General features: G+C 35.4%; 1 protein-coding gene across 2 annotated transcripts in view; it reads right to left on the bottom strand.

Annotated features, from left to right (window-relative positions):
* The window catches only part of SPOCK3 (SPARC (osteonectin), cwcv and kazal like domains proteoglycan 3), a 467,441-nt gene that overhangs the window by 35,606 nt on the left and 413,117 nt on the right, over positions 1–18,718 (bottom strand). For both annotated transcript variants that reach the window (XM_070608234.1, XM_008538006.2), the window contains exon 7: positions 14,355–14,474. In XM_070608234.1, the coding sequence (XP_070464335.1) occupies positions 14,355–14,474 (120 nt within the window). The remainder of the gene's footprint in view (positions 1–14,354; positions 14,475–18,718) is intronic.

Here is an 18,718-nt window from a genome sequence, read left to right as displayed (position 1 = left end):
CAGAATGTGTGAACTTAACCGCTGTGCCACCAGACAGCCTCCTCTTGATGCCTTAAGACACCTATTATGCACACATTCTAGGTTTTTGTGTAATAGTAAACTGGTATTGCAGTAAAATTTGACAGAAACAATGCTCATGTTATAAATGACTAAATATATACAAAATATATATAGGTAATGTAAAATTTTATGGGTTTTTTTCCTGTACAGATGTTTTTTGAAACCACTTTGTTGTCATCTTTTCGAGGGGGAAAGTGTTGTTGCAATTTTTACTAGGTTCTATTAGTTCAAATTACTGGTTAAATGTGCTTTGAACATCCTACATATTTTGAAATAAAAGTATTCACTTTGTTCAAAACAGAATGTAATGAAATTGATAATATTTCGCAAACTCTGTGAGAAGCAACCTACTTGTTAATGATTCCCAAAATGCCAATGCTGAGAGTAATTTCCTCTATTTGGAATAATATAGTTCCTAAAGACTAGAGGCTCACCAAAAGTTTGCTGCTCAACAAATTCAGTTGGATAATATCCTAGGAGACAATAATGTAACAAAAGAATTTTATTATAATACATTATTCACTTAGGACCTTTATTTTATAATTATAGATTTAATTTATATAGGACTATATTAATTAACATAAACACGAAATATATAATTTCTACGTTACAATATGCAAATATTAAGATAATACCTTAGTAATACTAAAGTGTATAAATAAATTTTATTATAGAGAGTGTCATGGTGTACACCTAATAAAAGAAGAAAATGCCAGATGTCTCAATAATTAGAACAAACAAAATAAGCAACGATGTGGATTTTTCATTTTATTACTTGAAATGAGAAAAGAAAATTTATTTATCAACTTTACAAATCTTTGCTTTCAAAAGATGAAGTTCCCTGCTCTACCTAGATGGCTCCTAATTGCATTAAAATGGGCCATTGTTTGTAAGCCATCTGATCTCAGATTCAACCTTCCTCTCAATGTGAAGACAGCATGACACAAAGTGAGCAATGTCTTGGTAAGAAATTAGAATGTATTCATTTACCCTGGGGGTTTAAGTAATTCTATCATTTTCTCTGACTGAGGAGAGCGTTTGGTGTGTAGAAAAGCAAAAATAAGACATTATCTTAATCTGAGTCAGACAGTTAATTTGAAGATTTTGCATATGATTCTGATGCCCTGATGCTTTTCAAACTGACAAAAAGAAAATTAATACAATATCGCTTTCAAAGAAGGATAGACTCCTCCCACCACACGCACACACTCATTCAATGGCAATCATACTTAAAACGAACCAAAAACCCTAAGCATAGTATTTCTGTTCTTTAATTTGGGGAGATTTAAATAATGAAACAATATATATCAAGGTATACAGATGACAACAGTTACAACATAAACTCACTAAAAAAGAGTCTCAAACAAGTATTTTCATGGTGTAATAATAGAATCAGAGGCTAAATAGCTCTCTTTCTTTCTTCTTATTACAAGACACATTTTAGTTTGTTTTTACATCTTAGTTGCTTTTCTATGGTCATTCTTTTGTCAGAGATAGCTCTAAAATATATCCAAACGAAATATATCCAAGAAGTCTGCTTTTTTAATATAAGGTAGACTTCAGTGGTTGAGAAAAGAATGGCAAACTTTACGAACTTGCTTCATTTCTTAAAAAGCTATAACATTATTGATCTTTTTAGTCAACTGAAGCCATTTAACTATGAAATATTTACACTATCCAAGATTCAGATAAATAATCAATTCTTGGGTAGCGAGCGTATAATTCTTTATGTAACAGTTGTGATAAAATTTGGTCAATTGAAAACTCAGGTTAGTATTCTATTGTATTTGAGGGTTAAGAACAAGTACTAACATAACTACTGGGGGAAAAAACTATTTTTCATCATCTCTTGAAATACTTTTGACAATGTAATAAGATGTTTAACTAATGTAGAATATATAGCACTGTTAATTTGTTAGCCAGTGTATGAGGCTAGCAAGTTCCCCTTTCTTTATAAAGCCATAGTGCACATTCAAGGTTCATTGCCTTATAAAAAGAAGAATATCTTCCCATTTAGTTTCATCAGGTCTCGACCCTTTTATTGCAATCCTGTTACCATCAGAGATTTGCCCTCCTGGAACCTGCATGTCATTCAGCACTCATGGGAAAGCAGCTACAAGTTACTTTATCACTCTAAAACTAGGACAATTTTCAGATAACAACTTGTGACAAAAGTAGGGTAAGAATCCTGAATGTAGTTTTTCAGTGACTGTCACATAGAGATATAGAGAACTATTGCAAAGGCCAATGAAAAGAGAGAGGAAAAAACAACAATGAAGGAAGCACAAGAGGTTTCTTCCAGAAGATTCAAGAAATCAAAGGGAAATTTAAATCTAGATTAGGAATGCTGAATGACCAACACAGAAGCACACTATCTGATCAGGAGAAAATAAAGAGAAGGTGGAAACAATACACTGAAGATCTATACAGAAGAGACAAAAGGAAGACAGATTCCTTTGAAGAGGACTCCTATGAAGCAGAACCCACAATTTTAGAATGTGAAGTGAAAGCTGCCTTGAAATAAGTCACCAGAGTAGATGGGATATCAATGGAATTATTTCAAGCTACAGAGACAGAATCTGTCAAAATTCTAACAAGAATATGCCAACAGACATGGAAAACAAAATAGTGGTCTACAGACTGGAAACACTCAGTATATATTCCAATCCCCAAGAAAGGGGTGAGAAGGACTGCAATAACTATGGGATCATCACTCCAATTTCCCATGCAAGTAAAGTGATGTTCAATGTGCTGCAATGAAGGTTTTTACTTTATATGGAGCAAGAAATGGCTAAAGTACAACCTGGAATTCAAAAAGGGAGAGGTACACAAGATTCATTGGCTCCTCAAGTGCTCCAAAGAATTTCAGAAGACGGTTAGTCTATGTTTTATAGACTACAGTAAAGTCTTTGTGTGGATGGTGACAAGTTATGGGCTACTCTGAAAGAAATGAGTGTGCCTCAGCACTTGATTGTCCTGATGCATAACCTGTATTGTGGACAAGAAGCCACCTGTTAGGACAAAATATGGAGAGATGCAATGGTTTCCTACAGGTTACATTATCAGACAAGAATGTATTTTATCTATCTGTTTAATCTGTATGCAAAAAAATATACAAAAAACTGGGCTAGCCTCAGATAAAGGAAGAGTGAAAATTGGTGAAGAAATTTCAACAATCTAAGTATGCAGCTGACACCATGTTACTAGCAGAATACAGCAATGACTTGAAATGACTTCTGATGAAACTGAAAGAAGAAAGTGCCAAAGAAGAAAGTGCCAAAGCAGGACTGCATTTGAACATTAGGAAGACAGAAATCATGACTACAGAAGACCTATACAACTTTAATGGAGACAACAAAGACAGTGAAATTGGTAAAGATTTTGTGTACCTTGGTTCAGTCTTTAATTTAAATAGAGACTGCAGCCACCAAATCAAGAGAAGACTGACACTTGGAAGGTAGCAATGAAAGAATTAGGGAAGATCATCAAGTGTAAGGAAGTGTCCTTAGAGACTAAGGCCAAGATTATCCACAGTCTCATATTCCCAATTATTATGAACACTGCGAAAACTGGACAGTGACAAAGGCTGACAAGAAAAAAAAATTGATTCATTCGAAATATGGGGTTGCAGCAGAGCTTTATGGATATCCTGGACTGCCAGAAAGACAAACAAGTAGGTTCTAGAGCAAATTAAGCATGAACGATCGCTGGAGGCAAAAATGATAAAAACTGAGGCTCTCCTATTGGGCACATCATGAGAAGACAGGATTCTTTGGAAAAGACAATAATGCTGGGAAAAGTAGAAGGCAGCAGGAAAAGAGGAAGACCAAACATGAGATGGATTGACTCCAAAAAGAAACCCATAGGCCTGAGTCTACAGAAGCTGAGTAGAGCTGTTAAAGACATGACATCATGGACATCACTCATTCATAGGGTCACCAGGAGTTGGATCCAACTTTACGGCATTTAACAACAAGAAAGTGACATACACTGTAAAACAAAGCAAAGCAGCGTAAAGAGGAGGCGAATGCTCCGTGGTGGTGTTGCTATTTAATACGTAGTAGAAGGGAAGGCATCTGATGCTCGAGATTTGAGTAACCAGCTGAATGAAGTGAGGGAGTACAGATAGCTGGGTGAAGAGCATTCTAGGACTCCAAAAAAACAGGAAATATGAAGCAAGCATCTCTACTGTGAGGAATTACATTAATCAGAAAATCCTGTATTACCTGCTAGAACCCACAGAGAGCTCAGCAGTCAATGGTTAAGCCACAAGAGTAACTTGACTAATAGTTTTTAGCAATCTGTCTTATAAGTAGAAAAAAAAATGAAGCTAGAGAGCATATTACCCAGTCTGCATACAATTTAAAGGTCATTAGCAGCTATGTCAATATATAATGAAGCTGGGTTATAAGAGAAGGTTAAAGGAAAACAAAGAACGTTATGGCTTAATTTGTATTTTTACTCATTATAACACTGTGGAAAAATTAAGTTAAGAGAAAGAAGCTATGCATTGCTTGGGAAAAGAAAAGAATTTAGACTATTAAAGTATACAGATTAACTTACATATAAAAAGTAAAGGAGTGAATTTTCAGATGATTTTTATTAAGTTGACCCCTAAAAAACTGTTTTTATAGTTGTAAAATTGGTAATTTCATATGGTTCAATCTAACATATGCATTCATGCTCAGCAATGTTTAACAAGGCACTGGCTCTTTCTTTACCCAATATTTAAGGCCAGTTTTTCTGGATCGTAACTATGAGCCTTTATTGCTCTATGTGTTTGGTTGGAAAACAGCACATATCTACAGCTTTGTATGAAGTAGAGCACTGAATGTTCAGATTATTTAAGGATGGAAAGTACTAACAAAGAAGACATGGGCCGACTTCTCTTCTCCATCCTCCTCCTGCATGCCGACCAGTTCAATGCCAGCTCAGAGTCACCTGTGGAACTCATTAACTAACGTTTCACTTTATATTAGTCTATAAGTTAGATCAAACAGATGCAAGTTTTGGGGGCCAGCCCCGTGGCCGAGTGGTTAAGTTCGTGCACTCTGCTTCAGGAGGCCCAGGGTTTTGCCAGTTCGAATCCTGGGTGTGGACATGGCACTGCTCATCAAGCCATGCTGAGGCGGCATCCCACATGTCACAGTTGGAGGGACCCACGACTAAAAATATACAACTATGTACTGGGGGGTTTTGGGGAGAAAGAGGGAAAAAAGAAACCTGATGTAAGTTTTGATAATTATTTTGTAAGAAACTATATATTCTATTCACAATTATTCTAATAATTGTGAATTATTAAATAGCACAGTTAAACTCTGTGCTATTTCTAGATAGTAAAGTAAAAGTTGGCCATCTTAATGAAAATTATATTAATTTAAATGTCATTAGAGATATAGATTCATCAAAAGACAAATATCTATCTCAAAGGTAACATTGTACACATTAAACAATAGATACTGGCATCTAAGCATTCTTCTTTGCATAACCAAAAAATATACATGTTTTGGCTCTCCCTTACATATTTGCCCCTAACATTACTATTCTTTCCCTAAATTGTTCTTCAGATCTGTCAGTGTTTCCACATTAAATTTGAATTTGGTTGATTAAGCTTAAGAAAGGTATTCTGTCTACCCAGAATGCAGCAAGCTCCCTCCCCATGATCAACTTCAATCTGCTATTACTCTCTCTTCGGTCAAATGAGTGTTAGAATGTAAAGACAAATGGATGCAAATCGGTATCGAGTACCGAGCTTTCTCTCCCCACGGGGTAGGTGGACAATGGAGAACAGAATGCAGAATACCAAGGGTAGAGAATAGGAAGTGACAGACTCTGAGAAGAACCTGACTTACAGAAAATTATAGACTCCTGGGGGAAGGTCAAAGGCTACTCCCTGTATTGGGGGCTAGATAGATTTCATAAAGGAGGCCAGGACAGCCTAAGAGACACAGAAGCTGGCTTTCTCCAAGGCTCAGGGAACTGGTGGCCTTTCTGATGCTTTGAGGCAAAGCCAATGTGAGATTTCTTTCCATCCCTTGTGGGACTATTGCCAATAAAGAGACATCACCAAATAGACTAGGACCCAGTGAGCAGACAAAGGAAAGCCATCACATATTTAAAGGGCTCAGGAAGCTAGAGAGAAAAATCAATTAGATTTTGAGTTGGATAAATAAGAGAGGAGATAATCTACTTAACTTTAAGACACACACACAGATACATATGGATGTTTAAGCATGCACATATTTAAAAAGTATACAGAACTACTTTCTAGATTAAAAATGTAATTTCCCAGCTAAGTTACCCCACAGGTGAATTGTAGGAGGGAATTGTCACTGTTGAGAGCCAATTAGTGGCCTAGACAATCAAGTGCAAGAAATATATCAAACCACAGATCAAAGATATAAAAAGATAAAAATTATGAGTAAAATAAGAGGCTTAAGAGTCTCATATTCTTCCTTAATAGATAAATGGATTGATTATCATTAGGTATACAGTTTGTCCAAGTGTTCACAAGTGCCCATTACTCACTCACTGAACTTGGCTTGGCCACACTTTAGTCAGGCTATTCTCCCATAGACTCCTAAACTTTAGTTTTCCCACACGTTTCAGCAAGGACTAAAGCGCTAAGATGTGTAACATCCCTCCTTAACTGCTTATTCTGAGAATCTGCTGACCACAGAGACAAATATTCCTGTTAAGGGGGTCTAAATTTTGCCACCTGCTTGCCTCATCCACTTGCCCTCCTCCCAGACAAATGTATGCTAGCCCTGCTTACCCCCTCCTATAAAATAAAATCCTTTTTCTGTTTGATTTGAGTTGCTCGCAAGTCTTTATGTTGAAGCATTCCCCCTATTACAAAAGTCTTTTTTTTAAATTTTTTTTAATATTTTTTTTAAAGATTTTATTTTTTCCTTTTTCTCCCCAAAGCCCCCGGTACATAGTTGTATATTCTTCGTTGTGGGTCCTTCTAGTTGTGGCATGTGGGGCACTCCCTCAGCGTGGTTTGATGAGCAGTGCCATGTCCGTGCCCAGGAGTCGAACCAATGAAACACTGGGCCGCCTGCAGTGGAGCACGCGAATTTAACCACTCGGCCACGGGGCCAGCCCTGCTATTACAAAACTCTTTTAAAATAAAATCTCTCTTTACTTAGTCCAGATTTACTTTTATTTGACATTTTTATGGTGCCATGACTTGGAGTGCAGAATACCCCCTGGAACCCATTGTCTTCACCCAGGAATTTATATTCAAAGGACCCCTTGTGTCCTTCCTCGCTGGGGAGATTTGGATCAATGGAGAGTCACAACTCCTAACCCTGTGCCTTGGACATTTGTCTGTTGTAGCACAAGAAGAAGTTACTTTGCTTCTGTTAAACAGAACTCTTCCCTATGCTTTTCTGTTTGAGTGAGAATCTTCCTAGATTGAAATATTTTCAGCTCTTTCTCAGTGGGAATCTAATCTCTGACTGTTTCTGTTGAGCAGGACTATTCTTGGCTTTTTTGTGCCTACTTAATTTATTTAAATAATTAGTCTATGCCTTGCATCCCTCCCCCCATAACTTCCACTGACTATATGTTACACCACTTTGGCACTCTTCCCTTCTAATATCTCCCCAAATGGCAAACTTCCATTAAGGATAACTTGACACTACAATGGAGAAACAGGATCTCCTCAAACTGGCTCATCTAAGAATTCTCCCTTCCCATCAATCCTTGTTCCTCTTTCACATTTTTTTACCACTTTCAACCTTCCTTTCAGCTCCGGAAAATCTTTGGATCCGTCGTCTTTGTACACCCTTACCTCCTCCCTCCTTCTTTCCACTTCTGCCAAAGCCTTTCTTTACTTAGTCCAGATTTGTTTTTATTTGACTTTTTTTTCCTGAAGATTGGCACCTGAGCTAACAACTGTTGCCAATCTTTTTTTTTTTCCTTTCTGCTTTTTCTCCCCAAATCACCCCTGTATATAGTTGTATATTTTAGTTGTGGGTCCTTCTAGTTGCAGTACGTGGGACACCACCTCAACGTGGCCTGATGAGCAGTGCCATGTCCATGCCCAGGATCCGAACCAGAGAAACCCTGGGCCACCGTAGCAGACTGCACGAACTTAACCACTTGGCCACGGGGCCGGCCCCTTGACTTTTTTTTTTTTTAGTTGTGCTATGACTTGAAGTGAACACAGCCTTGCATCCTGTTGTCATCACCTAAGTGTTCATGGAGGCTTTGTTTTCTCATTCTTGCCCCTCAACCTCCTATAGTCACTCAAGCTTTAGGACTTTGCCCCATCACGGGCTGTCAAGGGATATGGGGATTCCAAGAGAAACCATCTGAGGCTAAAAAAGCTGACTGGAAACAGGCTGGACATTTTGTCTTCTCAGATGGGCTTTGGGAGCGCCCAGATGGATGACTGGTCTCTCCTCAGTCCCTCAGGCAAAATCTAGTCCACAGTCTCTGTAAGAGTACACATCAGGACAAAAGAAAATCTTCAAGTCTCCTCTCCAAACGGGGGTGGAGCATCAGCTCTCATATTTAGCTGTATCTGTAACTTATCCCATCCTCCATAAACACAAACATAAAAAAACGTAAAGATGAGACAAGGATAAGAGACAGTTCTTAGACATAAACCAGTGAGTTTTATATTTCTATGCTTGTATATGATTCAAGGCTAAAATTTTTTAATTAAAGCTATAAACCCTCTACCTGTGTGGGTGTGTGCATGCAGTTGTAAGTGTGGGTATATACATATATATATATATTTTTTTTTTCCTAACTCCAAATGGTATTACCAAATTTGATTATAAAATTTCCTAAGAAAGCTCTATTCTGATTGGCTTTGACATACATAAGTTCTTTTATAAATGACATACTGCTAAAATTTCCAGAAGTAGGAAAATAACCCTCTAATACTTTCAAAAGTATTTTATCAAGTATGAGAAGTAGGGACAGCCCTGATGGCCTAGTAGTTAATGTTTGGCGAGCTCTGCTTTGTCGACCTGGAGTCAGTTCCCAGGTGTGGAACCACATCACTCATCTGTCAACGGCCATGCTGTGGTGGCAGATCACATAAAAAAAGAGGAAGGTTGGCAACAGATGTTAGCTCAGGGTGAATCTTCCTCAGCAAAAAAATATAAAGAATAACAAGTAAATATCAAATGTTTTAAAAATTCAATTACCATAATTTAAATAAACTTTGTCAAAAGAGACCAGTTTAATATTGTTTATTTAATAAAAACAACTATACCCTCAGAGTTGAAAGCATTAGGTATAATGCTAACATACATTTTTATTCTATTTGGATATGTTCTTCCTAAACTTATAGAGGTATACTGACTGAATAAGTTAGCATTACATCTACTAGATGTTTAAGATTATAAAGAATATAAATTTGTTTTTAATAAATTAAATCATTATTACGATAAACTTTATTTCACCAGTGATCATGTTTTATAAATGGACTTGAAATTTAAAAGTAATTTCCAAGATCTTTTGGAAACTTAAGACCTTAGACATGCTAAAGTAATTAATGTATATGCATTAAATATCTAGATCACTTCTTAAAAAGATAAAACACTAAAATATTTTTAAATGTATATACTTTTTTGTCTCTAATTTTTATAGGTCAAACTAATTTTATGGTTTATAGTTTAAATTGTATATATTTGGGTCTATTAATAAACGTGTTCACTTTTACCAAATTAAACGTTTTATTAGAAAAACCGTATGACCATGAAAAGTATAAAATGTATATTCATAAGTTCTACTAATCTACTACAAAATGCTAATGCATACAGTTTAAAATTATTTACCTCATAGTTATCTGTATAAAATAAAAATTACTATAATTAAAAATTATAATTTCTCCATATAAATAAGACTCTAGTAGGAAAAATAATGATATAAGGCAACTTGATGTGCGAGGTATGCCAAATACGATTCTCTAAAACTATAGTTTTATCCTAAAATAAAATGACTATGGGGCCGGCCTGGTGGCGCAGCAGTTAAGTTCGCATGTTCTGCTTCTCGGCAGCCCGGGCTTCACCGGTTCGGATCCCAGGTTCAGACATGGCACCACTCGGCAAAAGCCATGCTATGGTAGGCGTCCCACGTATAAAGTAGAGGAAGATGGGCATGGATGTTAGCTCAGAGCCAGTCTTCCTCAGCAAAAAGAGGGGGATTGGCAGTAGTTAGCTCAGGGCTAAGCTTCCTCAAAAAAAAAAAAAAATGACTAATTGTTAAAGTGTATATATAAATACAAATAATTATAAAATTTCCCCCAAATATTATTTGTTTTAATCAATGCTGACAACTATTTAAAGTGTTCATTCATATAAGTGTTTTTAAAGTCAGTATCAAATATTGTACTGATGTAAAACTAAAATTTGATTTTTTCCCCTCTGTTAAAATGACAAAATTTTCTTGGATTATTGGTCTTCTCTTAACAAGAGATTGTAAAATGAGTTTTTCTTTGTCTTCTGGGTAATCTGCCTAAATGTCAAACATTCTGTGTCTTCTCAGAATATTTTTCTGTGCTTTGTTACTTTATTACATCTTAATTATTATTATTTTTTAAAGATTTTATTTTTTTTTCCTTTTTCTCCCCAAAGCCCCCCGGTACATAGTTGTATATTCTTCGTTGTGGGTCGTTCTAGTTGTGGCATGTGGGACGCTGCCTCAGCGTGGTTTGATGAGCAGTGCCATGTCTGCGCCCAGGATTTGAACCGACAAAGCACTGGGCCGCCTGCAGCAGAGTGCACGAACTTAACCACTCAGCCACGGGGCCAGCCCCACATCTTAATTATTTTTAAAAAATCACAAAGTCTGCTCACTGTCATATTGAAAACTCAAAACCCAACTATGGATGTTTACAAGAAAGACATTTAATTCTAAGTAATAGGGAAAGATTGAAAATAAAATATTAGCAAGTAAATCAGGAAAATTTCATAAAATTGAATGCAGAATGGTAATATTACTCTCAGATAAGGTGAAATCTGTGCTAAAAAGCAGTAAGTAGGATATAGGGTAAAAAAATTAAGTGATAGGGGCCGGCTCCGTGGCCGAGTGGTTAAGTTTGCCGGCTGCGCTGCGGCGGCCCAGGGTTCGGATCCTGGGCGCGGACATGGCACCGCTCGTCAGGCCACGTTGAGGCAGCGTCCCATATCTCACAACTAGAAGGACCTGCAACTAAGATATACAACTATGTATGGGGGGGGGGGGGTTTGGGGAGATAAAGCAGAAAAAAAAAAAAAAACAAGAAAGAAGATTGGCAACAGTTGTTAGCTCAGGTGCCAATCTTTAAGAAAAAGAATAAAGTGATAAGAAGCATAATTTATTAAAGGGTAGAATAGAAATAAGCCCATATGTTCTAAAAAATAGAGCAGCCAACACATATAGCAAAAACTATCAAAAACACAAGTACTTGATTAAATACAATTATAAAACATATACATTGACATAACTTATGGTGTTTTTGTTTTGTTTCGTGCTATGGGCTGAAGTGTGTCATCCCAAACTTCACATGCTGAAGCCCCACCCTCCAACATGATGGCATTTGGAGATGGGGCCTGTGAGAAGTAATTAGGTCATGAAGGTAGAGCCCTCATGACGGGATTAGTGCTCTAACAAGAAGAGACCCTAGAGAGATGTTTCTCTCTCTGCCATGTGGGAATAGAGCTGTCTACAAGCCAAGCAGAGGGCCCTCACCAAAAACCCAACCTGCTGGCACCTTGATCTAGAAATTCCCAGCCTCTAGAATTTGAGAAATAAATGTCTATCGTTTAATGCACCTAGTCTATGGTATTTTATTATAGCAACCTGAGATGACTAAGACATTTTGTTTTGTTTTGCAGTGCAAAAGTCTCCCTCTTGCCAATATTTTATGTTCAAATTCACTATTAATACAGGAAATACAAATTATATTAATAATGAAATATAATGGCATGCTCGCTATAATGAAAAAGTTAAAAAAAAAAAGGGGTTATTTTTTTTGTTGGCAGGGATGAAGACAAAAATTAACTCTCATGCTTTGCTGTTAGACGTTAGGAATGCCCTAAGCTTTTTGCAAAGCTATCTGGCAACATCTATTATTGTTTATAATTTACATACATGTACATTTTGACCCATTACTTCCACTGCTTGGAATCTGTCTCATAGAAATAAAAGCATACCAGTTAACTGTAGAATTGATTGTCATGGAGAGAATAATACAATCATTCCTAGGTGAATAATTGGTTGATTAAATTATGGTATATTCACACAATGCGGTATTTTTGTGTGCTTCTTTGCTTCAGCCATCCATAGTTCTACTCACTTTTATTTAGTGAATACTTGTGTCAAATTATTCTATGCTCTGATAATACAGTGGTGAGCAAAGATCTTTTCCTTCATTGAGTTTACAGTAGTCTACTGGGGGGAGAGAGAGAGAGAGAGAGAATAAACAAAATAAACAGGTAGATCATCACTATGGTAGATAGTGAGAAAGCTGTGAAGGAAAATCAACGATAGAAAGGAGAAGGGGAGTATTATATTGAAAGATTGGTTCACAAATTAAATATGATGGAGTCAAGAGAGGACTCATCCAAAGGGTGTACAGATCTGAGGAGTTGAGGGAACGAGCCATTTCTTATCTAGGGGTTTCTCATATCTGTTCTAATGCATAATTTTTTGGGGGAAATCTACTTCTAGTTGACCTCTGAGACTTTCAAGTAGTACAAATAATCCTGTACCCACTTTTTCATTTACTTTCCAAAGATCTTCAATTCTCAAGGAGCTTCTTGTAGTTAATCCACTATATTAAGAGCATCTCATTTTCTTTCAAGAAAAAGTTGGAAAGGGAAATAATATTGATGAACGTGTAATATTAACCAGGCACCGTGCTGAGTGTTCTACATGCTCTCCTTTCATCCATCTCCAAATATGGGGGGGATTATTGGTCTGAACTCAAGTTCAACAGAGAAATTGGAGAGCAAGCAATAAAAGTATTCAAGTATGAGTATTGGGAAGACAGGTGTTGATATGAATTTTTAAAAAATCACTATCAATATCAATCTTTACCCAACTGCAGATATGTTTCTTTCATGAAACAGGGCAAATGTATTTTATTGTTTACACTAGGTAAGATCAGGCATCTTTCTCTCAGGGCATCAATAAAATTAACATCTGGCCAAAATTTACACAATAATTCTGAAGACAAACCTGGGAAACAATCCTACAGGGAAGGAAAATACTCTAATGTCTTTCTGAACTTCATAAGACGAAACATACATAGTCATCACACGAAGACAATTATTATGTCTATTGGTGATAGCTTAATTAGATAGGTTAATTAAAAAGAATTATTAAATTCTCTGAGAACATAAATAAGATTCATAAATACAAAAGATTGATATTATAGAAAATTCCTTGTTGAGAAGAAAACAAATGAGGCATTTTAGGAAATACAGCTTATGAATGACTATGCCATCTTAAGTGATTTTACTAGAAACTGATATTTGAGGATTTTCTTGGGATTTTCCTTGTCAGCTACAAGATGCTGCTCATAATTACTGCTCTACCTCTCTTGTTGCATTTTAGAGCAAATGCTTCAATATTTGAAAGTTCCTAAAATTAATCTCATGCTTCAATATCTTTCCTTTACATGCATTAAATGCATAATAAATATTTTTTTATAAATGAAAAAATACAAAATGAAAATTTCATAAAGTTAATCAGGAGCGTGCTATTTCAATTTGCATTTCCTATTTCTAAAGAATTAAAAAATGTTTTTGGGAGATTCTACAGATGATGAAAGAATCATATAAGATTCAGATGGCTCTAATTGTTTTCTTCGTTTTATGAATTCGATTTGCCGAGTGTCATTGACAATATACTTTTTGTCTACTGTCATGGGTGAGTCAAACTAGGAATGCCTGCAAAGCAATCATGAAAAGGCTAATTTGGGGGTGTGGCCAATTGTGTTCCCTAAAAATCTAAGTACTCCAAGATTCTTACCTTTATTTTCTGTGTTGTTCTACTCTTTACCACTTCTATCAAAACCCTGAAAAATATTCCTAGTCTTTCAATTCAACTGGAATCTAAATGCTGTCTCTGAGGGGATACTTGTTCTTCTAACCAGAGTTGTCATAAATGCTTTATTTCCTTGCAAAATGTTATGAGTGTGCTTGGAAGTAATCACAATGTTCTCATTTTTGTTCGGCATCGAAGTAAAGGATAAATTCTGAAATATGTGTTTTCATCTAAGTGATTCATTGGAAATAAAATCCCATATCAAACATAATGACACATATCAAATTTAGACATCTTACTGCTTCTCTCGGGCCTCAGTAATGCTTTCGTCTTCTTGTTCTGGCTTCCACTTTCATGAAGAGCCTTGAACCAGTCCCGCAATCTGTTTGCCACTTCCCTGAACTCCAGGTCGCTGCACGCTGAAAACAAAGAGAAACAACACAAACCTTGAGTAATAATTTAGCATAATGTCAATGTTGATTCTCAAAGTATTCCAAAAGGTAACAACTAAAAGAAAGTCATACAATTACGCATTGTGTTTTGACTTTTCAAAAACTGAAAACAAATATGCATACAAAACATAAGATGTAATACAACAATAATATTTTATTTAATTAAGAAATATTATTAAGCAGGATTCAACTTCCACGCCTCAGTGGAATGTAACACTTGATTGAAGGTTCTTATTGCTAGCATCACATAAATTGTCATAATATTTATGAGCTGAACACTTTTGTCATGGTAAGGTGGTAGGTCATCTGAGGTATAAGGAGTTGAAAATCCAAAATGAATACTAATACATTTATTATTGGCCATATCTATTATGTTATAATTTATAAATCCTCATTAGTAATTCAATATATGTAGGAATTATCAATTATAAATATATGCTGTTTCTATTTGGCTTAATCCTACATATTGTTTTAAGCACAGAGAAGGAAGCACTCTCTTATTTATTAGGAAAGATTGTAAAATATTTTTTTAAATGTTATCATGTTTCTGTTGTAAAAGTAAAGTGTTAGCAAACTTTCACATTTGGAACTTAAATTAGTCCTCTTTGTTTTCTTAAAAATACTGTTTATCAATAATTATATTCTTTAAAATAGTCTATACAATAAAGAGTAGCAAAATATATTTTTTATATATGTGTGTGTGTGTATATATGTGTGTGTCTGTCAGACTAATGCTAAAATATGGTATGTCAAATTCAGTAATTTGTTGCCGAATATTTTGAAAATATAAAAAATACTTATTTACATTGTTTAGAGCATATTCTTACAATAGGTCTAATAAGTAGCAAATGTGCAATTTCCTGAACTGATAAGCACTCTTTAATAGTATTCCCTTGTTCATTTTGTTAAAAGTAATAATTTATACTATTATAAATGTTTCATTACATCAAATATATACTATATATGTTATATTGCAATATGTATTATATAATGTAACATGTATAAGATAACATAAAATAGCATAACATGATGTAATACAGTTAGTTCTCACTAATGGTGGGTTCCAGATCCATGGATTCAGCCAACCATGGTTCCAAAGGCCTATGATGGTTGTGTCTATACTGAAGATGTACAGACATTCTTTCTGTCATTATTCCCTAAACAATACTGTATCACAACTATTTACATAGCATTTACACTGTATTAGGTATCATAAGTAATCTAGAGATGATTTAAAGTATTAGGGAGGATGTGTGTAGGCTATATGCAAATACCACACCATTTTAGACAAAGAACTTAAGCACTGAAAGTTTTTGGTATTCACAGGACTCTTGGAACCAATTCCTGGGGATACTAAAGAACAACTGTATAATTTAACACCATTTCCTATTTTTAAAGGGAGTAAAATTCCAGATCCATAGGACCTTCTCAATATCTAGTAAGGTGGATGACCCATACCAGCAAATTATTGTGACATTTCACAACACTGGAGGCAAAAAAGAAGATCCTACAAGCTGCCATGGGCGAGTGTAACAAAATTTTCATACACAAAGATGAAGGAATCAACATGTCTTCAGATTTTTCAACAGCAACATTGACAGTCAGGAAGACATTGAAAAATTATTTCATATTTTAAACTGAGAATCTTACATCCAGAAAAATCAGGTGGGAGAGTAAGCTAAAGAGATTTTTAAATACATATGATCCAAAACATTAACCACTCACATAACCTTTCCCCAGCAAGCTACAGGAAAATATGATACACTACAGAGAAAATCAAGAAAGAAGATGGCTGAGACACAGAAATAAAAGATTTAAGAGAGAAGTGAAAGGAATTTCTTGGAAGATGATACAAAGGAATCCCAGAATGCACGTTGTGTGCCAAGTGTAGGTTTGAAAATCCTTGGTCAAGGAAAGAGCAAAGTACAGAATTTCTCACTGTCATTTCATGAAAGGAAAACAATGAACTATAGTGAAAGTCAAAGAAAGCATTACTTTTACTGATAAGATCTACAACGTCTGAGACTGAGTGATGAGGCAGTAAATAGTATGCTCCTAAGGTGAACATTTACTCTTTAGCCTGGTATCTCTGTTTAAACAAACATCCCGGCAAAAGTCTTCTGATCCTGTAAACTGCTATCAGAAGAAAACCAAAGGAATTCTTCTACATATACATATAAGTTTATATATGCGTCACATATCCCTGGAAGGATATATACAAATCTGGTAAGTCTAATTATCTCCAGTAAGGGGAATTGGATGAATGGAGGAAAATGGTGTGAGGTAGTCTTATTTTTGCCATTCACTTGTTTTTTCCTTTTGAATTGTGTGCTATATACCTGTATTAATATTCAAAAATGAATAAAAAATTTAAAATTTATTTAAAAATTAATTGCAGTGCATCTAATCCTTGACCCAGGAAATTCCCTCTCTTACAAATCATCACACAAGTATCCTACACATTTATAAGCTCATTTAAATTGTACAATATTATTTATTCTGCACTTTTATAGCAACAGGTGTGATAACAACAAAACTGTCCATCAGCAGTAGCCCGGTGATATTAATCAGGTGCATCCGTCCAATGAAGCTCTCATGAGTCATTAACAAAATTAAGAAGCTCATTATCTACTGATAGGTAGCTAGATCCATAGCTTTCGATGAAAAAAGATAAGGAGCAGAAAAGGATGTTTAGTATACAGTCATGTCTTGCCTAATGACAGGGTTGTGTTCCGAGAAATGCATTATTAGATGATTTTGTCAATGTGCAAATATCATAGAGTGTACTTACACAAACCCAGGTGGTATAGTCTACTACACACCTAGGCCTTCCAGTACTAATCTGATGGGACCACTATCTTATATGTGGTTTGTCATTGAGCAAAACGTCATTATGAAGGACGTGACTGTACTTTCCTTTGCATAAAAAGGGCGAAAAAAATGCTTTTGCTTATGTATGCTTAAAATATCTCTGAAAATACACATACAAGATTGAAATATTGCCACCTCTGTAACAGGATTGGGTAGAGGGATATGTGTTGGTGGGAGACTTCAGTATATGTACCTTTGTACTTTGAAATTTAAAGCATATTAACGCATTATCTACTTAAAACAAATACACATTTAAAAATGAATTTTAGTTCTCTATTTTCCTTATTCATCTTATGTTTTTTTCCCTCAACACCCAGCAAAGAACAAGTTTTTTTTTTTTTTTAAAGATTTTATTTTTTTTCCTTTTTCTCCCCAAAGCCCCAGGTACATAGTTGCATATTCTTAGTTGTGGGTCGTTCTAGTTGTGGCATGTGGGACGCTGCCTCAGCGTGGTTTGATGAGCAGTGCCATGTCCGCGCCCGGGATTCGAACTGACGAAACACTGGGCCGCCTGCAGCGGAGCGCGCGAACTTAACCACTCGGCCACGGGGCCAGCCCCAAGAACAAGTTTTTATCTAATAAAATATCTGTTGAAGAATGATAAAAAAGTTTGTTGAACAGATAGGTATGAATTTTCTTTTCTTTTATTTCATTAGTAACTATTAGTGACATAGTGCTTACCATGTATATCTAATGAAATATTTGTGAACTTGTATGATTTTTATGAAATTAAGTAATTTATACATAAGAATAATAGCATTTAAAAAAATTTACCCAAATATGAGAATTTATATACCTTTATTGTATGTCACATATTTTTTAGCTTAAGTTTCAACATAAGGTTATTCATGTATTGCAATGGAATATTTTAGGAATTAGGAATCTTGTAGTAATAATGATAACAGCAGCTAACACTGCATGCTCTCTAAGTACTTTACATACATTAACATGTTTAATCCTTATAAAAACCCTATGAAGATTATACTACTATTCCTTCTATTTAAGTGTTAGGAAATTGAGGCATTGAGAGCTATAGAACTTGCCTGAGGTCAGACAGATAAGTGGCAGAGCTAAATTCTGAATCCAAAAAGATAGACTTCAGAGTCCAAGGTCTTAATCCGTAGTCCCAAAAATAATAATAATGATAATGACAACAACCAAGTTGTTTCTCCAACTTAGAGCAAACAAGTCAAGCATTGCTTCACTCAGAGCTTGTAAATTTCCATTTCAGTAAGTTATGATTGTAGTGACGTGACATGATCATTACGGCAGAGATGTATGATGTTAGCAAAACATCAGTGATTTACTACTATTCTTTTCCATAAGAAGTCAATTTATGT

This window comes from Equus przewalskii, chromosome 2 (genome assembly GCF_037783145.1).
Source record: "Equus przewalskii isolate Varuska chromosome 2, EquPr2, whole genome shotgun sequence".
NCBI classification, from domain to species: domain Eukaryota; kingdom Metazoa; phylum Chordata; class Mammalia; order Perissodactyla; family Equidae; genus Equus; species Equus przewalskii.
The sequence above is the reverse complement of the archived record's forward strand: the minus strand, read 5'-3'. Positions and strand labels throughout refer to the sequence as shown.